Source organism: Piliocolobus tephrosceles, chromosome 8 (genome assembly GCF_002776525.5).
Source record: "Piliocolobus tephrosceles isolate RC106 chromosome 8, ASM277652v3, whole genome shotgun sequence".
Classification (NCBI taxonomy): Eukaryota; Metazoa; Chordata; class Mammalia; order Primates; family Cercopithecidae; genus Piliocolobus; species Piliocolobus tephrosceles.
In genome coordinates, this window is record NC_045441.1 from 2,439,089 (window position 1) to 2,461,354 (window position 22,266).

General features: G+C 53.4%; 1 protein-coding gene across 1 annotated transcript; it reads left to right on the plus strand.

Moving 5' to 3' along the window:
• Positions 1–1,400: 1,400 nt before the first annotated feature.
• Positions 1,401–2,645, plus strand: GRIFIN (galectin-related inter-fiber protein). The gene is made up of 4 exons (XM_023188533.1): positions 1,401–1,496; positions 1,783–1,866; positions 1,956–2,127; positions 2,464–2,645. Exons 1-4 carry the CDS (start codon positions 1,401–1,403, stop codon positions 2,643–2,645), a joined length of 534 nt encoding a protein of 177 aa, XP_023044301.1.
• The last annotated feature ends 19,621 nt before the right edge of the window (positions 2,646–22,266 follow it).

Below are 22,266 nucleotides of genomic sequence, written 5' to 3' on the forward strand. Positions count from 1 at the left end.
GGTGGACAGTCACAGATATCTTGAGGCCCCTCCCGGCCTCAGCAGTCCCAGCTTCCTGCCAGGACGGCTGGGCACAGGCCCCAGCGGCAGCACCCGTGGAGAGGTCAGGCAGGACCCAGGTCAGCCCTGCCAGGGCTTGGAGAGAATGGCTGGAAGGGACCCCTGTGGATGGGGGACCGGAGGGCCCACTCGAACACGGGGACAGGGAGGGAGGAGACGTGAGAATGGAGAATCCTGGCGGGGGCATCCCTGGGAGCCAGGCCTCTCCAGACACACAGGCAGGGAACCAGCAAACCTCCCTGTCACCCAGAGGCTTGCTCTGGAACTCACACCCCACGCCTCGCACACTCACCGGCTCACACAATCGTCCGGCCTGCAGCCAGGATACACAACCATGAGATCACTGCACACGCACTGCACATGCACTGCACGTGGCTGCACACACACTGCACATGGCTGCACACACACTGCACATGGCTGCACACGCACTGCACACGGCTGCGTGCACACTGCACATGGCTACACACGGCTGCACATGGCTGTGCAGGTGCTGTACACTCGCTGCACACACACTGCAACACACTGCACACACACATTGCACGCGGCTGCACACTCCTGCTTGCAGCAGCCCTAGGGCTCCATACCCCATCCAGGTCCACTCCAGGCTGGCTCCCCTCCTCAGAAGCCCCAAAGCTACCCAACAGCCTGAGACTCTCTCTGCTCACCTCCCTTCCTCCCTGAGGGCCCAGCTGGTCCCTCCCATGCTCAGCCTAAGGTGGGGAGGCATCCCGGGTGTGGGAAAAGCCCTCCCTCCCCTGTCAGAGCCTGGAATGTGCTGACCAGCGCCCGCCTAATCGTCGCTGTGTGCCCCACAGGGTGGCAGAGCCGGCGGGGGCCGGAGTGGGCTGAGGGACAGGCCCTGCAGCACCAGGTGATCAGACGGGACCCCAGAAGCCAGGGCAGGGGTCCCCAGGCAAGCCTCCCGTCCCAGGCCTGCCCTTGGCCGGATGGGAGGATCCGAGTCCCTGGAGAGACCCGTGATCTGGGAGGAAGAGCCAGGCCGGGGTCCCTGCCTGGACCTTGCCATCCCTGTGAGAAAGGAGTGGCTGTTTTCCTGGATCCTGAAAGAGTGAAGTGGGTGACAGTCAGGTAGGAAAGGGCTTGGGGAAGCAGGGGCAGGTGACCCCATCTCTCTTGTGCCTGCACAGAGAACTAGTTGGAAGGGAGAGGCCCGAGGTGGAGGGAGATACGGGCTGGGAAGGGCCTAGAGACCTTGTCAAGTCACCTGGGGGTAGGGCCCCGGTGCTCCCTGTCCCCAGTCCCCCCGCCGCGCTGTCTGCTCCCAGCTGCCCATCTATATCCCCAGGCTCCCCGTGCCCTGCCGCAGTGGCTGGAAGTAGATGGCAGTGCAGGTGGGTGAGACCCTGGACCTGGAGAAGGAGAGTGGGGCTGGGGGCTCCCTGAGCCACCCGTGCTCTCTCTGCACTGAGCTGGAGGTGTGGGTTCTGGCCTCTCATCAGACCTTGGGACTGAGAGGGCATCGGAGTGGAGGTCCCCCCAGAGCTGGCCTGCTGGGCATGCATGTCCCTCCCGCCCCAGCCCGTCACCCTGTCATGAGGACACCAGAGGAACAGAGTCTTAGCCTATGTCTGGCACCGGGTTGAGGGCAGGCTGGGTGGGCAGGGACCTTCCTGGACAGATGGCATACATGGGGTGGGGATAGCGGTGGGAGGGAGGAGGCTGCAGCCCTGTGAGGCTGGTTCCCCTGTCTCTTCCACTCAGTTTGAAGCCTTCTGTGCAGGGGGCCTGGCCCCCGGCTGGAACCCGCTCGTCCAGGGACATGCTGACGCTGGAGAGGACAGGTCAGCGGCACTGTCCTCCCCTCCCTGGGCCTGGGACTAGGTGGCCGGGCCCGGCCGTTTGCAGCTCTTGACCCGCACCATGTCCACCCCAAGTTCGATATTCACTTCCTGTCGGAGACGGGGGACATTGCCTTCCACGTCAAGCCCCGGTTCTCCAGCACCACCATGGTGGGCAGTGCCTTCCAGGGCGGCCGCTGGGGCCTGGTGGAGGTGTCTAGCATCTTCCCGCTGGCCCCGGGGGAGCCCTTTGAGGTGACAGGGGCCTGGGTGGGGCCTGGGCCAGGCAGGGGAGGCCCGTGGGGGAACAGGGAGCCAGTGGGCAGGGGGCTCACAGTGGACACTTACAGGTCAGTGGGCCAGGGCACGGTCTGGGTGGGCCTCCCGGCCTCAGTTTCCCTACGTGTGCAGTGGGTGCCCACCACCCTGGCTACCAGTCACCTCATCTTGGGAGAAAGGAGGGGACTTCGGACTGGGGGCTCCAAGCCAAGGAACCCTGGGGCCTGCCAGGCTGTGCTTCCTGGAGACAGCCGGCAGGCATATTCCTGTTAGAAGCGGGACCAGACCCCAGGCCCTGGGGGTCGGCACTGAGGTCACTGGCCCCGGCCTGCCCAGATAGAGGGCAGCTCGGACGCGGAGCAGTTCCACGTCTACGCCCAGGAGCACAAGGTGCTGCAGTCCCCACACCAGCAGAGGCCGCTGGGCACCATCACCAGGGTGCACGTGCTGAGTGACACCTCTGTCCAGGTGGAGGAGCTGGCCAAGAGGGGCCTGAGCTGGGGGTAAGGTCCCTGCCTCCATCTCAGGCCCCTGCCCATTCCTGCCACACACTGCCCACCCCAGCAGGGACTTTGCTTCTCACCCTGATCCAGGGACCCTTCTCCGCCTGGGGAGGGGCTGTCTACCTGGTGTCCCACCCTGTTCCTCTCCGTGCCAGCCCTGCACATCTGGCCACCAGAGCAGGTCCACAGTCCACCTCCCACCCTGGTCTGTGCATAGGCAGAATGGGAGCTAAGGGCCTGCCTTGGATGTTTGCAGGGACCAGGGCTACTGAGCGGCACCTGCAGCCCCAGGAGCCAGACTTGGCTTGTCCCATGTCCAGGGCACCTGGATCCCCACCCTGGGGCAGCTGGGCAAGGGGGTCTGTGGTCCTGTGTGCTCCCACCAACTCCACTTTCAATAAATTCTAAGAAGGCTGCAGGCGCTTGGCTGCTGGGGGGTGGCAGGGGGAGGCTGAGGTGGGGCCGGCACTACGACACTGGAAGCTGGGGGCTGGGGGACCCTGAGACCAACACCCCAGGGATGACCCAACCCCCTCACTTTGTCCCCAGGACGCTGAAGTTCTCACGTAGGGCTGGGATGGACCAGGGAGGGGTGTCGGATGGCATCAGATGTGAGGCGGGCGCCTGCCATGGGCCAGAAGCTCCCAGTGGGGCCCAGGGGACAGAAACGCAGGGGCAGGCGTGGCCTGGGCCGGTCTCCACCCAGAACCACCGGGCTCAGGCTCTTGCCCTGGCTCAGCCTTGGTGGGGAGAGTCAGCCCTGGGGGACTCATGTCCTGCCTGGTCCAAGCCATCTCCTCGGAGGCCCCAAGGCTTCCTTCTCCCCCTACTTCCTGCAGGGGCCTTTCCTGTTTCTCCTATCCCACCTGGAGGGAGACGTGCGCCTGTCCCAGCAGCCTCCTGTGTGTGTGGTGGTGAGAGCCAGGCTGGTGTGTGGTGGGGGCAGGAAGCCCCCGGAGGCCTCATACAGGAACATGAGCACTGTGGGGAGAGTCCCCCAGGCCTGCCCCTCCTGGCTGCGTGACCATCCCCAAATCCCCCCAGCCAGCCTCAGGTTCCACATCTACACAGTGGGAGCTCCTGCCACAAGGTCTGCAAAGGGCTCAGCCTTCCGAAGACCAAGCCCAAGAGCCCCGGGGTGGGAGGGTGACTTCAGGGGCTCACACAATGAGATTTCCTGTGAGTTTTCATAATTGCATGTTAATTCTACTACAATTACCAACACTGGGCACCTCTTCCCCTCTATCTCTACCTATATATCATTGATATCTATCGTCTATCATGTATATATCTATATCCGTCATGATCTTCATCTTCATCAATTATCCGTCTATCTATCTATCTATTCATCTATCTAACCACATACCAATCTATCGATTATTTATCCACATGTAACTAGTGACGTCACAGCTTAGGATGAAACTCAACACGTATGTAACCTTAAGTGAGTTATTTAAAGGAAAGTATTAGACCAGGTGCATACCTGTAATCCCAGCACTTTGGGAGGCCACAGTGAGGGGATCCTTTGAGACTCCAGGAGTTGGAGACCAGCTTGGAGAACACAGCAAGTCCCCGTCTCTACAAAAAAATACAATTGGCCAGTTGTAGTGGCTCACGCCTGTAATCCCAGCACTCTGGGAGGCTGGGTGGGGGGGCCTCCCAGAAACCCTGTCTCTACAAAAAATTTTTTTTGTTTCACCACGTTGGCCAGGCTTGTCTCAAACTCCTAACCTCAGGTGATCTGCCTGCCTCGGCCTCCCGAAGTGCTGGGATTATAGGCGTGAGCCACCGCACCCGGCCTGGCACTTGTTATAATGCTACTGTATAATTCCCAAACGTCTTGCCTCCTTGGGTTTTACAAATGGGGAAACTGAGGCTGGGGTGGGGGCAGGAAGTCAGCAGAAGGGTGGGGTCCGGAGAGAGGAGGGTCCAGCAACCCCCGCTGCCCTCCAGCTCTGGGGAGGCATCTGAGGGCAGACCATGGCGCCCCCACTCCAGGTGATACAATGGCGGCCCAGTCTCCAGCTGTGCGGCTTCCTTCCTGTCTCCACTCACTTCCCTGCCTGCATCCACGGCCCAGCTGGCAGGAGCCCCTTCCTGCCGTCTCTTCGCCTCTTCGGGAGGCCTGGCCTTTGTGTCCACTGGGAGGGGCTGGGGACAGCGGGGAGATGTGCACTGACAAGCCCCGGCCGTGGGTGGGACTGGAGCGTGGGGAAGTGGGGACCCACACAGCAGGGCCTGGATCTGTGATCAGGCCTGCCTGCTCCTGGTCCTGGGGGCTCTCAGCCTGTCAGGGAAGGTGTCCGGCTTGGCCTGCCAGGCCCTTGCCTTGAGACCCAAGCTGCCTGCTCACCCTCTCTGGGCCTCAGTTTCCCTACAAATAAAAGGCTCCCTCCCTGCAAAACTCTGCCTCCCCAATAGCCATGCAAGGTGAGAGTGTGCCAAAGTGGGAGATGACAGGCTCTTTTCTTATTGTGGGGTGGCTGAGGCTGGGGACGACCCGGGAACCAGGCGTACACCTTCTCCCGGGAATTTGGCAAGGTGTGGAGTGAGTGCAAGGCTCATTTTACAGACGTACAAACAGGCTCGGGGAGACGGAGTGACTCACTCAGCGTTGCTCAGCAAGTGAGAGTTGGAGCTGGCCCTTCTCTCCACTCCGGATTGCAAACCAGACCACAGGGACCCCAAACCCTGAAGCAATATTGATCCTCAGTCTTCCCAACCAGAAAATGGGGTGCAGGGAGCTATGGTCTCCATGCATCCTGCTGCAGCAGCTGCTGCCCTCCCTATCACACCTTCCATGGCTCCCACCACCCCCAGCACAAAGCACAGCTTCCTGTCTGATCTGCCCTCAGCCCAGCGCTGCAGCCCCAGTGGCCCATTCCTCCACCTGCCCCTTCAGCTCAGAAGGCACCTCCTCTGGGAAGCCTTCCCTGACCTGCTGGGCTCTTGCAGCCCGGCTTTCACTGAGGCCCTGCCCTCCCATCACACTGCCTCATCGGGGTGCGAGGGACTCGGTCTTACCCCAGCCCCCAGACTGGCCCAGAGCACATTCCACTTGAACTCTTTTTAGGACAGGCAGCTCACTACCTCCCCAGAGCAGCCCATTGCCCTGCTGACCAGAAGCAAATTCCAGAGCTGACTTAAATCTGCTCCTCCCCTGTGCCATGGCAGAGGCCCCTTAGAAGGTGCCCACACACCCCGTGATGCCTCCAGAGACCCAAAGCCATCAGCAGGGTGTTGTTTCCTGCTAAAGTGGCTGTGGGAGGTCGAGCAGGGCAGCCCCTGGCCCCGGCGCGCTGAGCCACATCTCTGGGAGAACGTGTCTCCCCATCAGTTCTCTGTCTGGAGTTGGGGTGAGATTCAGGCAGATGCCCTGGACGGGGCCTATCCGGGGAAACACAGCTGCCCAGGTAAGGAGGCTGCAGCCCCTGGAGGGTCAGGTGCACAGGCCTCCTAACACCACCTGCTGGCCAAAGGCTCCAGGCTCTCTGCAGGGTCAAGGAGTGACTCAAATGCCCACAGGGCCAGGAGGGCAAATGTGCCGAAGTGAGACAGGTGGGCACAGGGCAATAGGGGTTGGTGGGGTCTGTGCCCAATAGAAACGCACACTGCTCCCACCCCCACCCTGCCCAGCTCTTTCCAACCATGCACAGGGACCTGTGGACCCAGAGCAGGCAGATCTTCTGAATTTAAAACATCTGAGGTTCAAGTGCTGTCAGCTGTCTCTGTTTTGAAACACCAGCCACTACGGTGAGACTTAAAGAAGGTATCGGCTGCAGGCAAATCTACCCCCAGCGGCACCTGGCCTGAAACCTCTGCTTGCTTTCTTTTCTCCTTCTCTCCCCTCCCCTCCCCTCACTTCCCTTTTTTTCTTCCTTCTTTCTTTCCTTCCTTCTCTTTTTCTTTTTCTTTCCTTCCTTCCTTCCTTCCTTCTTTCCTTTCCTTCCTTCCTTCCTTCCCTTCCTTCTTCCTTCCTTCCTCCTTCCTTCCTTTTCTTCTTTCTTTCTTCTTTCTTTCTCTGTCTCTCTTTTCTTTCTTTCCTTCTTTCTTTTTGAGACAGAGTCTTGCTCTGTCACCCAGGCTGGAGTGCAGTGGCACAATCTCAGCTCACTGCAACTTCTGCCTCCCAGGTTCAAGTGATTCTCCCGCCTCAGCCTCCTGAGTAGCTGGGATTACAGGTGCGCACCACCATGCCAGGCTAATTTTTGTCTTTTTATTAGAGACGGGGTCTCACTATGTTGGCCAGGCTGGTCTCATACTCCTGACCTCAGGTGATCCGCCTGCCTCGGCCTCCCAAAGTGCTGGGATTACAAGCATGAGCCACCGTGCCCTGCTAATTTTTGTTTTTAGTAGAGATGGGATTTTACTATGTTGCCCAGGCGTGTCTCGAGCTCCTGGGCTCAAGTGATCCGCCCTCCTCAGCCTCCCAAAGCACTGGGATTGCAGGCATGAGCCACCACGCCCGGCCGAAACCTCTGCTTTAAAACCAACTTCTCCCCTTTTCTGGCCTCTGCTCTGTTCCTCCCTCTTCACCAGGACAGAGGTTGGTGGTCTCTCCAGGGTGACCCCTCCCTATGTGAGCCCTCTCAGCGCCCCATGAGGAACAGACCGGCCAGCAGAGGGCACTCCCGACATGGCCTCAACCCAACGCCAGGCTGCAAAGCCCCATTCCCAGCACGGGGCAGGTGGGCCCGCATTCCTGGACCCACAGTTTTGGTTTCCACAAGAGGACAGCCTGGGCCTGAGTCCAGGGGCTGAGAGGAGGAGAACCAGGGAGGGGAGCTGGGCCCAGCCTGTCCCGTTTGCTGCAGAGCCCAGGGCCCGGCTCTGAGCTGAATGGAGGGAGAAGAAACCTTGCATGGACCTGAGTGAATCACAGGCTCAGTTTCCCCTTCTGTAAGATGGGTGGCTGTGAGGAGAGGCATGTACAGGGCCGGGCAAGTGCAGTGGGATACGGTCCACGTGGGTCCACCTGCCTCCATCCCCACCGAGGAAGTGAGTGGTCCACCAGCCCTGGGAAGTCTCAGCCTGGCCTGGTGCAGCTGCCAGTGCCTCCCATCCCCCCGCCGCACCTGGGACTCCTGTGCCTCGCTCACCTGCTTCCTGCAGGTCCAGTGACAGCTGTCCTGCCTCCCTCTGTGGCCAGTGTTAGTGCAGGGGTGACGGGCATTTTCCTGCAGCTCAGCCAGACTGGGCTCCTGGGAAGCCGACATGGGCTCAGCACCACCCAGGCAGGGCTGGGGATCCGCCAGGGCCATATGTGTAGGGAGTGACCATGAAGCGCCAGAGTGCTGAGAGCAGAGGACGGGGCCAGGTGCGGTGCATGCGCCTGTAATCCCAGCACCTTGGGAGGCCGAGGTGTGAGGATCGCTTGAGGTCGGGAGTTCAAGACCAGCCTGGCCAACATGGTGAAACCCTGTCTCTACTAAAAATACAAAAACTTAGCCATGGTGGTGGGCGTCTGTAATCCCAGCTACTCGGGAGGCTGAGGCAGGAGATTCGCTTGAACCCAGGAGGCGGAGGTTGCAGTGAGTCAAGATTGTGTCATTGCACTCCAGCTTGGGTGACAGAGCAAGACTCCGTCTCAAGAAACAACAAGCAACAACAAAAAGGCAAGGGTAGAACAAAGTCAAGACCCATCTGTTAGACGTGCAGATGCTTGACTGCCGACTGACCGCTTCTAGAAGGATTTGGAAAGCCTGGCTTCAGGGTCTGCCTCTGAACAGGGGACGGTGAGCTGGGGGGGTGCTGTGGTAGGTCAGGGTGTACTTTTAAAATCTGCATTCAAACATTTCCCCCAATATTTTATTGTGAAAATTTTCAAACACATAGAAAAGTTGAAATAGGCCAGCTACAGTGGCTCAGACCTGTAATCCCAGCACTTTGGAAGGCCGAGATGGGAGGATTGCTTGAGCCTAGGTGTTCAAGACCAACCTGGGCAACATGGGGAGACCCCGTCTTTACAAAAAAATTAAAAAATTAGCTGGGCATGGTGGCATGTGCCTGTAGTTCCAACTACTTGGGAGGCTGAGGCGGGAGGACAAAGGCAGCAGTGAGCTGTTATTGCCCTGCGGGACTCCAGCCTGGGTGACAGAGCAAGACCCTGTCTCAAAAGAAAAGAAAAGTTGAAATATTTTTCAGCCCGCACTCACGTACCCATTGCCTGGATTCAACGTGAATCCAGGTTTTACTGCAGTTACTCCACACGTTACCTACCTATCTTGGGTTTCAGTACATTTCTTTTTTTTCTTTTTTTTTTTTGAGACGGCGTCTCGCTTTGTCGCCCAGGCTGGAGTGCAGTGGCAGGATCTCGGCTCAGTGCAAGCTCCGCCTCCCGGGTTCATGCTGTTCTCCTGCCTCAGCCTCCTGAGTAACTGAGACTACAGGCGCCCGCCACCTCGCCCGGCTAATTTTTTATATTTTTAGTAGAGGTGGGGTTTCACCATGTTAGCCAGGATGGTCTCGATCTCCTGACCTTGTGATCCGCCCACCTCAGCCTCCCAAAGTGCTGGGATTACAGGCGTGAGCCACCGTGCCTGGCCTTTTTTTGTTTGTTTTTCTTTTTTGAGAGAGTTTTGCTTTTGTCACCCAGGCTAGAGTTCAGTGGCACAATCTCAGCTCACTGCACCTCTGCCTCCTGGGTTCAAGCGATTCTCCCACCTTAGCCTCCCAAGTAGCTGGGACTACAGGTGCCCACCACCACGTCCAGCTGATTTTTTTTTTTTTTTTTTTTTTTTTTGTATTTTTAGTAGAGACAGGTTTTCACCATGTTGGTCAGGCTGGTCTCGAACTCCTGACCTCAGGTGATCTGCCTGCCTCGGCCTCCCAAATTGCTGGGATTACAGGTATGAGCCCATATTCATTGCATTTTTCCATGTGTACTTACAACACTTTGAAACTTTGTTACATTATAGGCTCTTTTCAGAAATCATAAAAAAAGAGAAAGAAACCATCAGAGTTGGGTTTGGGATGATGAAAAAGTTTTGGTAATGGGGTGATGGTTGCACAATATTGTGAACGCAATCAATGCCACTGAATTGTACACTTAAAAATGGTTACAGTGGCAAATTGTTTGTTACATGTGTTATTTTCTTTTTTGTAGAGAGAGTCTTGTTCTGTTGCCCAGGCTGGAGTGCAGAGGCTCAGGCATAGCTCACTGCAGCCTTAAATTCCTGGGCTGAAGTGATCCTCCTGCCTCAGCCTTCCAAAGTGCGGGGATTACAGGCATGAGCCACTGTATTCAGCCTGTCATGTGTATTTTACCACACACACACAAGAAAATTTAGGCCAGCCATGGTGGTTCACGCCTGTACTCCCAGCACTTAGGGAGGCAGATGTGGGAGGATCGCTTGAGCCCAGGAGTTCAAGACCAGCCGGGGCAACATAGTGAGACCCCATTCTCCACAAAAAGGAAAAAAAAAAAAAGCAATACAGCCATGCCCAAAACGATGGAATTTTACCTTTAATGAATGAATTGCATGGTATGTGAATTGCATCTCAAAAAATCTGTTTGTCTTTTTTTCTTAAACATCATAGGCAGTGGTGGCCAGGGGTTCTCACTGCTCGAGAAATGGTCTCGGAGCTGGAGATGTTCTCTCAGGTGCAGTGGTGGACGCGTGACTCCATGCATTTTTCAAAACCCATGCAAGTCCACAGCACAAAGAATGAACTTCGCTGTATGCAAATTTTTTCAAATGAGCCAGGATGTCAGGGGAACCCAGGATGGAACGCGGCCTGTGACAACGGGCTCTAATTGAATTACAAATGTGTGACATCACGCAGGGAAAGGGAGTGGGGGAGAGGCTGCTCTCAATGATTTTGGACAACACTGTTTTGTCTAGATCCTGAGGCTCAGGACAAAACCAACTGTGCACAAACACTGGACTCTAGTTAGTAGGTTTGGTTCTCCCAGGGGTACATCTTAGCAATTCGGAAACAAGGAAACTGGGATTGAACAAACAAGTAAGTTGTGCCTCATGGGAGCCAGGCTTCTCCCGGTCACAGCAAGAAGTGAAAAATCAGCACAGATAAACCCACGGGGCTGGGAAGTCTACGTCTCCATGCACGAGAGAAGACATTGGACCCTCACCTTACACCAGCGGTCCCCAGTCTTTTTAGCACCTCGGACTGGTTTCATGGAAGACAATTTTTTCACTGACCGGAGCATGGGGGATGGTTTGGGGATGATTCAAGCACATCACATTCATTGTGTGTTTTATTTCTATTATTATTATTAGCTGAAATGGAGTCTCTCTGTGTCGCCCGGGCTGGAGTGCAGTGGCCCGGTCTCAGCTCACTGCAACCTCCGCCTCCCGGTTTCAAATGATTCTCCTGCTTCAGCCTCCCAAGTAGCTGGGATTACAGGTGCCCACCACCACATCCAGCTAACTTTTTTGTATTTTTAGTAGAGACAGGGTTTTACCATGTTGGCCAGTCTGGTCTCGAACTCCTGACCTCAAATGATCCACCTGCCTCGGCTTCCCAAAGTGCTGGGATTACAGGTGTGAGCCACTGCACCAGGTCTCTAATATTATTTGAAATGGAGTCTTGCTCTGTTGCCCAGGCTGGAGTGCAGTGGTGCAATCTCAGCTCGCTACAACCTCTGCCTTCCAGGTTCAAGTGATTCTCCTGTCTCAGACTCCTGAGTAGTTGGGAATTGCAGGCACACACCACACCCGGCTAATTTTTGTATTTTTAGTAGAGATGGGGTTTTGCCACGTTGGCCAGGCTGGTCTTAAACTCATGAGCTCAAGTGATCCTCCTGCCTTGGCCTCCCAAAATGCTGGGATTATAGGCATGAGCTACCGTGCCTGGCCAAGATAAATTAGACTTCATCAAAATTAAAAATTTTTGTGCATCAAAGGATACTATTAACCAAGTGAAAAGGCAAGTCACTGAATGGTAGAAAATATTTGCAAATCATATATATGATATGGGACTAATATACAGAATATATAAAGAACACCTATAACTCAACAGCTAACAACAAAAACAACAATCCATGCCTACAATCCCAGCACTTTGGAGGCTGAGGCAAGAGGATCACTTGAGGCCAGGAGTTTGAGACCAGCCTGGCTAACACGATAAAATCCTGTCTCTACTAAACATACAAAAATGAGTCAGGTGCGGTGGCAGGTGCCTGTAGTCCCGGCTACTCCATGGGGCTGAGACAGAAGAATTGCTTCAATCTGGGAGATGGAGGTTGCAGTGAGCTAAGATCACACCACTGCACTCCAGCCTGGGTAGCAAAGGTAGATTCTGTCTCAAACAAACAACAACAACAACAAAAAACAGTGGACAAAAGGCTGGATGTGGTGGCTTATGCCTGTAATCCAAGCTCTTTGGGAGGCTGAGCAGACAGATCACTTGATGTCAGGAGTTCAAGATCAGCCTGGCCAACATGGTGAAACCCCATCTCTACTAAAAATACAAAAATGAGCCAGGCACGATGGCATGTGCCTGTAAGTCCCAGCTACTCATGAGGCTAAGGTGAGAAGACCGCTTGTGGCCAGGAGTTAAAGACCGGCCTGAGAAACAGTGAGACCCCACCCCCCCCATTAAAAAAAAAAAAAAAAAGGTTAAAATGGCAAATCTTCTATTGTGTAGATTTTACCCTAAAATAAAAGCAATCAGTACAGAGTGGAGTGATCAACCTGTGCCATGTAGGATCCTGGATTCTTTTATTCTTTCTTCAATTTTTTTTTTTTTTTTTTTTGAGACAGACTCTCGCTTTGTTGCCCAGGCTGGACTGCAGTGGCGCGATCTCGGCTCACTGCAAGCTCCGCCTCCAGGGTTCACACCATTCTCCTGCCTCAGCCTCCCGAGTAGCTGGGACTCCAGGCGCCCGCCACCACGCCCGGCTAATTTTTGTATTTTTAGTAGAGACGGGATTTCACCGTGTTAACCAGGATGGTCTTGATCTCCTGACCTCGTGATCCGCCTGCCTCAGCCTCCCAAAGCGCTGGGATTATGGCATGAGCCACCTTGCCCAGTCCCATTTTAACAATTTCTAAAGTATACAGTTAGTTCAGTGGTGCTAAGCACATTCGCAGTGTTGTGTCACTATCACTACCCTTTATCCACAGAACTTTTCATCTTCCAAAACTGAAACCCATCCCCCCTAAACATTGACCTCCCCCCATTCCCTCCCCTGCTCCTGGAACCATCATTCTCCTTTCTGTCTCCATAGATTTGACTGTTCTCATATAAGTGGACACATACAGTTTGCCCCTTCTGGACCGGCTTATTTCACAGAGTATAACGTCCTCAAGGTTCATCCATGCTGTAGTAGTTGTCAGAATTTCCTTCCTTTTTTATGACCGAATAGTATTCCATTGCATGATAGGCCACATTTTATTTACTGCAAAGGCAATGCAGATGCAGAATCCCTTACGCTCTTAGCTCAGCTTCCCGTGACGTAAACATGTCACATCCCCAGGGCATCTGTATCAAAACTAAGAAAACGCATTGCTATAATACTATTAACGAAACTACAAAATTTATTGCATTTTCTTTCTTTTTTTTTTTTTTTTTTTTGAGACGGAGTCTCGCTCTGTCGCCCAGGCTGGAGTGCAGTGGCCGGATCTCAGCTCACTGCAAGCTCTGCCTCCCGGGTTTACGCCATTCTCCTGCCTCAGCCTCCCGAGTAGCTGGGACTACAGGCGCTCGCCACCTCGCCCGGCTAGTTTTTTGTATATTTTAGTAGAGACGGGGTTTCATCATGTTCGCCAGGATGGTCTCGATCTCATGACCTCGTGATCCGCTTGTCTCGGCCTCCCAAAGTGCTGGGATTACAGGCTTGAGCCACCGCGCCTGGCCGAATTTATTCCATTTCCTACAGTTTTTCCACTGATGTCCTTGAATTCCGAATTTCAGAATCCAGCCCACAGGCTGGGCACTGTGGCTCATGTCTGTAATCTGTGTGCTATGTATCTCCAGATAAAATATTTAGAAAACAAAACTGTCATGGAGGGCCGGGCACGGTGGCTCATGCCTGTAATCCCAGCACTTTGGGAGGCCAAGGCAGGCAGATCACCTGAGGTCAGGAGTTCGAGACCAGCCTGACCAACAGGGTGAAACCCTGTCTCTACTAAAAATACAAAATTAGTCAGGTGTGGTGGCGGGTGCCTGTAATGCCAGCTACTTGGGAGGCTGAGGCAGAAGAATCAGTTGAACCCGGGAGCCAAGATCGCACCATTGCACTCCAGCCTGGGTGACAGTGAGACTCCATCTCAAAATAAAATAAAATCATCATGGAGAGGCCGAGGCCCTGTGCTTGACCCAGCGTCCAGGCACACATGTTCTGGACTGTGCCTGCAGATGAGCGCCCCAGTGGGGGCCACACTCCTTCCACATGGGGATGGTGGGAAACTTCCCTTGCTCTGTCTCAGTTTCCTCTTCTGCAAATAAAGCAACAACGGTCTCTATAAGCCGGGGCCTGTGGGAGACTGGGGCTGTGCAGTGCATAGACCTACGGCCGGGGCCGGCCTCAGCCGTAGCCAGGGGCATCCCGTGTACCCAGACATTGCCCCAGCTCCCGCTCCCTGCCAGGCCTCTGTGCCCCTCACCCACTGCGTCATTTCTGGTCATTTCTGCATCCGGCTGGGTCTGCTCTCTGGGGGCACCGGCTGGCCGGAGCTGTCTTTTCAGCACCAGGCAGTGCCTCTCCTCGCCTAGCACGGACAGGCGAGGCACCCAAGCCCCAGACGTGAGGAGAGCCCAGAAGTGAGAAGAGGAGCAGGGCTGGGCTGGGGTCCCAGGGGACAGGGGCTGGGGCACTGGGGGGCCATGGTGTCTTAGGACAGGAAGGGCCCGAGGGAACCAGGGGTTGGGGCGGGGTTGTGGCCTCCACACCACACCTGCGGTAGGGGCCAGATTGGGACAGGAGTGGCCTAGGGGAGGGGAAGTGGGGTCCTTCTTGTCTTGCGGGTACTTGAATGAGGACCGTGGTCTCTCTGAGGCTGGGGAATGACAGTCCTTTTCCCTTGCCATCACCTGGCTTGGGTGAGACCCGAAGGCCTCCCCTCTCAAATTCCCTAGCCCCTGGACTGCCAAGCAGAGGTGGAGGGGGGACAAAAGGGCAGCCTTGGACCCCACCACGGACATTGCCCGAGGGAACCCAGTGCCCAGAGTACGGTGCAGCCCTCATCTTGCTGCCCCTGCCAGCTCTCCTCCCCCTGGCCACAGTGCCTGGCCTCCTTACTCTTTTTTATTAAACAAGGTCTTGAGTTTGCAAACATGGGTTTTGCAAGCACAATTTTTGGGGGACTCTGACCCCACAGCTGGGGAGGGTTGGTCACTCTGTGCCCTGGCAGAGGCCCCACACTCATGCCCATTTCCCGCCAGTCACGGAGGGATTCGGGGAACTGGGGGTGGGCAAGCCAGTGGCCAGATGGAGCCTGGTCCAGGCTGAGAGGCTGGAGCAGACCCACAGTGCTCTGGCCAACTGCCTGGAACATCCCGGAACTTGGAGATGGGGATCACCTCCTTCCAGGGGCACACCAGGCCCTGTCCTTACAGTGGGCACAGCACAGAGGCTGGGGCATCAGGGAAGGTGCTGCCAATGGGCACAGCGACCAGCTGGGACTCCCACCCAGACGCCACTGCGACTTCAGGACCCTAGAAACAGCTGGGCTGCCCTCTCCTCAACCCCAGACCCTTTTCTCCAGCCAGCAGCCATCGCCATGTGATGGGCAGTGCCCTCCCACCCGCCAGCCATTCAGAACCCATCCCCAGGCCCAATTCCAGCCCCGAGACAAAGCCGGAACCAGGGCCACGGGCCCGGCTAACCCCGGATGGGCAGTTGGCGTGGAGGGCCCCTCACCATGGTTACCACCACCCACAGCTCTGCTCAGAGGTGGGCATTGTTTGGCCGCCAGAGTGTGGCGAGCGCCCAAGAGCCCGAGAGCCTGGCTGGCACGACCGCCCTGGCATGTCTTTGGCCCCGGACACACAGCACAGCCATTTCCCACGCTCCAGGCTCCTGGCAGCCCCGGGAAGGGGAGCGGGCCCTGGCCTTGGAAGAGGGGAAACTGAGGCCTGGAGAAGCAGTGCTCTAGGAAGTCGGGGCCAGCGGGACTGAGACAAAGGGAGGGACGCCCGGCTGCTGTGAGAAATCGCTGGGACCTGGCGATATTGGGACTTGGGTCAGTAAAACAGGCCCAAGCTGCAGAGGTCGGTGTCGGAGGCTCAGACAACCCCTCCCCAGCCTGTGTGCCGCTCAGATTCTCTCTGGCCTCCCAGCCTTTGCTCCTGCTGGCCACCCCACCCCAAAGCGCTTCCCTCACTTTGATCCCTGCACACAAATTTCCCCGTAAGCCATCACCTCCTCCGAAATGCCTTCCTCAGCTTCTCCCCATCCAGTGGGAAGGGCCACAGGTCCCGTTTTTCTCTCCCGTTTCCAGACACAGCCCACCTTCTCTTTGGAGACATGCTCCTCTCCGGTGCTGTGTGGTCTTGGGGTGCAGAAGATCTCAGGGTCCACCCTCCCATTGCATAGACTGAAGGGTGCTGGGGGTCTTCTGGCGGGACCCTTCTCACTGCCTGAGTCAGCCAAGGATGGGTCCCGTGACGTTGTCTGCTGAGACTTGGGTGTTGAACGAAGGATAAAAGCAGGTCTATTGCTTGTACCAACCAACCTATGACCCCACCAGGCCCCACGGAGGTGGCAGTGGCTCCTCCTTGGAGGCTTCCAGGCCAAACAGGGCCAGGTCCTGGGCTCAGAGAAGAGATGGGCGAATGGGGAACCCTTTAGAGGAACAGTCTTGGGGTCAAACCTATCTCTACTTCCTTCTTTTTTTTTTGTTTTTTTTTCTTTTGAGACGGTCTTGAGGCTGCCATGCAGTGATGTGATCTCAGCTCACTGCAGCCTCCATCTCCTGGGTTCCAGCAGTTCTCCTGCCTCAGCCTCCTGAGTAGCTGGGATTACAGATGTCCATCACCATGCCCAGCTAATTTTTGTATTTTTAGTAGAGATAGGGCTTTGTCATGTTGCCCAGGCTGGTCTTGAACTCCTGATGTCAAGTGATTCGCCCGCCTCGGCCTCCCAAAGCGCTGGGATTACAGGTGTGAGCTACGGTGCTCAGCCCTTTGTTTGTTTGTTTTTTTTTTTTAAGGTTTTTTTTTTGTTTTGTTTTGAGACATGGTCTTATTCTATCACCCAGGCCGGAGTACATTGGCATGATCTCAGCTCACTGCAACCTACAGCTCCCAGGTTCAAGCGATTCTCCTGCCTCGGCCTGCTGAGTCGCTGGAACTACAGGCCCATGCTACTCAGACCAACTAATTTTTGTATATTTAGTAGAGACAGGGTTTCACCTTGTTGTCCAGGCTGGTCTAGAACTCCTGAGCTCAAGTGATCCGCCTGCCTCAGCCTCCCAAATTTCTGGGATTACAGTTTTGTTATTTTTTATACTATACTGTATCTATCAGATCTTATTGAGTTTACAGCCTTTTTTTTTTTTTTTTTTTTTGAGATGGATTCTCGCTGTGTCGTCCAGGCTGGAGTGCAGTGGCACAATCTCAGCTCACTGCAACCTCCACCTCCCAGGTTCAAGTGATTCTCCTGCCTCAGCCTCCAGAGCAGCTGGGACTACAGGTGTCCACCACCATGCCTGGCTAATTTTTGTATTTTTAGTAGAGATGGGGTTTCATCATGTTGGCCAGGCTGGTCTTGAATTCCTGAGCTCAAGTGATCCGCCCACCTTGGCCTCCCAAAGTGCTGAAATTACAGGCATGAGCCACCATGCCCAGCCGGTTGTATAATCTTAATCTATGCCTTAAACTGAGCCTCAGTTTTCTTATCTTAAAATGGGTATATACAGGAACCAGTCAGGAATGGTGTGCTGTCAGCAATACAAACACAACAGGAAGGGGCCTGGGTGGGAGGGTTTGTCCACAGCTCCTGTGACACGTGCACAATGGGGGGTCTGTGGCAGGTAGGAGCAGTCCCTTCCTCGTGGCAGTGGAGGGTCAGAGTGCAGACTCAGGGCAAGTGGAGGGAGGATGTGGCGAGGGCTGCCAGCAGGTCTCCTGTGGTTGCTGCAGTTTCCTTGGTGAAATAAAAAGTGAGGTCATCTGATGGGAATGAGGATGGGAAGGAAACAGGTACATGGGAGCACCCCCAGCTCACCGCATTAATTACTACAAGAAGATCCCCCCAGGCAGGGTTGCCATATTTAGGAAAATACAAACAGGATGTACAATTAAATTTGAATTTCAGATAAATAAGAATTCACTCTTTCAATATAAGTATATCCCATGGACAGCGGGGCCTGGTGGTGCGTGCCTTTGGTCCCAGCTACTTGGGAGGCTGGGGTGGGAGGATCACTTGAACACAGACATTCGAGGCTGCAGTGAACTATGATCATCCCATTGCACTCCGGGATGGGTGACGGATTGAGACCTTGTCTTAAAGTAAATAAATAATAAAAACATAATCAGAGGCCGGGCATGGTGGCTCATGCCTGTAATCCCAGCACTTTGGGAGGCAAAGGCTGGCAGATCACCTGAGGTCAGGAGTTTGAGACCAGCCTGGCCAACATGGTGAAACCCCGTTTCTACTAAAAATACAAAAATTAGCCGGGCATAGTGGTGCCTGCCTGTCATCCCAACTACTTGGGAGGCTGAGGCATGACAATCACTTGAACCTGAGAGGCAGAGATTGCAGTGAGCGGAGATCACGCCACTGCACTCCAGCGTGGGCAACAGAGCGAGACTCCATCTCAAAAAAAAAAAAAAAAAAAAAATCCACAATCACAGACATCAGTGGCTGCACATCATGGAGGGGACGGAGTTCACAAACTAAGTTGAGGCAAATTACAAAACAAACAAACAGAAAAACAGCAGCAACAACAGCCCTCAAGGGAGAAAAATAATACTTTAAAGCTGCGACAGTGTATCATTTAAAATGTCTGCTTTTCCACAAAGCCATTACACGATATACAAAGAAACACAAATCTATGATCCCCATTCCAAAAATAACCTGTCCCTGAGTGTCCTCTGATGCTGACTTTTTCAGACCAAAACTTCAAAGCAGGAAATATAAAGATGTTCTAAGAACTAAAGAAAATGATGTGTAAAGAATGAAAGGAAAGCATATCAACAATGAATCAGCAAATAGAGACACTCAATAAAGAAATTAAATATAAAAAATGTGACGCCATGGATTATATTTAAGAAGTGAAAAAAAAAAGTATAAAAAAGAAACACATGGATATTCTGGAGTTGAAAAGTATAAGTGAAATGAAAAAAAAAATCACTAAAGGGGCAGATGTCACACAACAGAAAAAAGAAACAATGAACTTGACCACAGATCAATGAATAGAAATTATTCAATCTGGTCCAGGCACCACGATGGTCCAGGCATCAACAATTGATTGTTGAATGTTAAGCCAACTTTGCATTCCTGGAGTAAATCCCAATTGGTACTGGTGTGTGATCCTTTTTATACGCTGCTGATTCGGTTTGTAATCTTCTATTAAAGATTTTTGTGTCTATGTTCATGAGGCTAGTCCTCTGTACTTTTCTTTTCTTTTCTTTTAGACAGAGTCTTGCTCTGTCGCCCGGGCTGGAGTGCAGTGGCCGGATCTCAGCTCACTGCCAGCTCCACCTCCCAGGTTCATGCCATTCTCCTGCCTCAGCCTCCCAAGTAGCTGGGACTACAGGCGCCCGCCACCTCACCCGGCTAGTTTTTTGCGTTTTTTAGTAGAGACGGGGTTTCGCCGTGTTAGCCAGGATGGTCTCGATCTCCTGACCTTGTGATCTGCCCGTCTCGGCCTCCCAAAGTGCTGGGATTACAGGCGTGAGCCACCGCGCCCGGCCCTCTGTACTTTTCTCGTAATTTTCTGACCTTGGCGGAAGGGTAGTACTGGCTCAGAGTGAGGCAGGAAACACTTCCTCCTCTTTTATTCTGTGAAAGATTTGGTATTATTTCTTCTTTCAAGACTTGGTAGAATTTACCAGCAAATCTATTTGGGTTGAACTTTTATTTGTGAGAAGATTTTAAATGACTGATTCAATGTCTTTAGTTGTACAGATCTTTTCCAATTTTTGGTTTATTCTTAAATCTGTTTTTAAAGTGTGTGCCTTTACAGGAATTCATCCATTTCATCTAAGTATTTTACTTTGTTGGTATAAAGCGTTCATAATATTCTCTAATAGGCCTTTTAGTTTCTGCAAGGTCAGTGACATCCCCTCTTTAATTCCTGGATTGGATCATTTGTATGTTCTCTCTCTCTCTCTCTTTTTTTTTTGAGATGGAGTCTAGTTTTAGATCTCTGTATTTATCCTACTTTGGGTTGACTGAGCTTCTTGAATTTGTAGATGAATGTTGTTTTAATCAAATTTGGGAAATGTTTGGCCATTTTTGTCTTCAAATACTTTTTCTGCCCCTTTCTCTCTCCTGGGACTGCCATTACATGTGTCTTGGTACAGCTCATATTATCTCACAAATCTCTGAGGCTCTTTCATTTTTCTTTAAATTTTTTTTCTCCGTTCTTCAGATTGGATTTTTTTTTTTTGAGATAGAGTTTCGCTTTTGTCGCCCAGGCTGGAGGTGCAATGGCACGATCTCAGCTCACCGCAACCTCTGCCTCCAATTCTTCTGCCTCAGCCTCCCGAGTAGCTCGGATTATAGGTATGCGCCACCACACCCAGCTAATTTTTGTAGTTTTAGTACAAACGGGGTTTCACCATGTTGGCCAGGCTGCTTTTGATCTCCTGACCTAGTGATCTGCCCACCTCAGCCTCCCAAAGTGCTGGGATTACAGGCGTGAGCCACCGTGCCCAGCCCTCAACAACCCATTTCTGTAATACATCACACTGATGAAATAAAAGACAAAACCACATGACCATCTCAATAGCTACAAGAAAAGCACTTGAAAAATTCTAGAAATTATAACCTATTTAAGATAGAAATGCACAATAAGCTAGAAATAGAAGGGAATTTCCTCAGGCTGATAAAGGCATCTATGAAAAATGTACAGCTAATATGTATATTATATATAAAGTATTATATAATACACAAAAATATATTAAAAATATACAATATATTAAAATGTTTATATTTAATATATATACATTTCTGGAGACAGAGTCTTATTCTGTTGCCCAGGTTGGAGCACAGTGGCACAATCACAGCTCACTGCAGCCTTGACATCCTGGGCTCAAGGGACCGCCCTGCCTCAGCTTGTCAAGTAGCTGGGACTACAGGTGCACATCGCCACACCCAGCTAACTTAATTTTTTTTTTTTTTTTGCATTTCTTACGGGATCTTGCTGTGTTGCCCAGGCTGGTCTCAAACTTGTAGGCTCAAGCAATCCTCCCGCCTCGGCCTCCCAAAGTGTTGGGATTACAGGCGTGAGCCACTGTGCCTGGCCCAGCTAAAGTATATAAGAGTAAATGCCAGAATATTTTCCCTCTAACAGGGGGACAAAGCGAGGGGGACATCTGATGTACCACTCTTATTCAGCACTACGCTGCAGGCTCTATTCGGTGTGATAAGGAAAAACCAAAATGAAATAAGACAACAGAGACATTAAAAGCATCTAGATTGGAAAGGAAGAAGTAAAACCATCTTCACACACAGATGAGGGTCCTGCATATCCTAAGAAATCACCCCCAAAGCTGTTAGAACTAATAAAGCTGAGTAAGGTAGCAGGATATACGATGAATGTATGAAAATAAATTGCAGGCTGGGCCTGGTGGCTCACACCTACAATCCCAGCACTTTGGGAGGCCGAGGCAGGCTGATCACCTGAGGTCAGGAGTTTGAGACCAGCCTGACCAACATGGTAAAACTCTGTCTCTACTAAACATACAAACATTAGCTGGGCGTGGTGGTGGGCACCTGTAATCCCAGCTACTCTGGAGGCTGAGATAGGAGAATCGCTTGAACCTAGGAGGCGGAGGTTGCAGTGAGCTGAGATTGTGCCACTGCACTCCAGCCTGGGCGAAGATGTGAGACTCCATCAAAGAAAGAAAGGGAGAAGGAGAGAGAGGGAAGGAAGGGAGAGAGGGAGGAAGGAAGGAAAGAAAGAAGAAGGAAGAAAGAAGGAGGAAAGGAAAAGGGAGGGGAGGGGAGGGGTGGAAGGAAAGGGAAGGGAAGGGAAGGGGAAACTGGGGAGCCCCCGTGAGGCCGGCCCCAGTTCCCCACAGCCCTGGGACTCGGTTTTCCAGCTCGGCTGTGTCGTTTGCTGAGTGGCCTCTGCTTCCAGCTTCTGACCTGCGGTTGCTGCCTCCTTCCCCCGACAACTCCTTGTACCCCCCATGGAGGCCTACAAGACGCTCCTCGGGCAGAAACTGTGGAGTCACACTGGGGCTGTGGTTCCGAGCTAGGGGACCTGCCCCAGGGCTGCCGGGAGAGGCCTTTGTTCCCCATGAAAGGCCTCTGCTTTAGCAAGGGATCCTTGAAAGGGCTTCCAGCTGCCAGCTCCACAGGGCATGAAAAGTGGATTTCGGGATCAGAGGCCTGGGCAGAGTCACTGACTAGTGGGAAGAGATGCCACGTTCCTGCCTTTGGGGGCACCTCAGCCGGCTGGACTGTGTGTGCTCGGCCACCTGCGGTGGAAGGGCTCAAACAGCGGCCTCAGCCAGCGTGCTCCCGGCAGCGCGTCTTGGGGCTT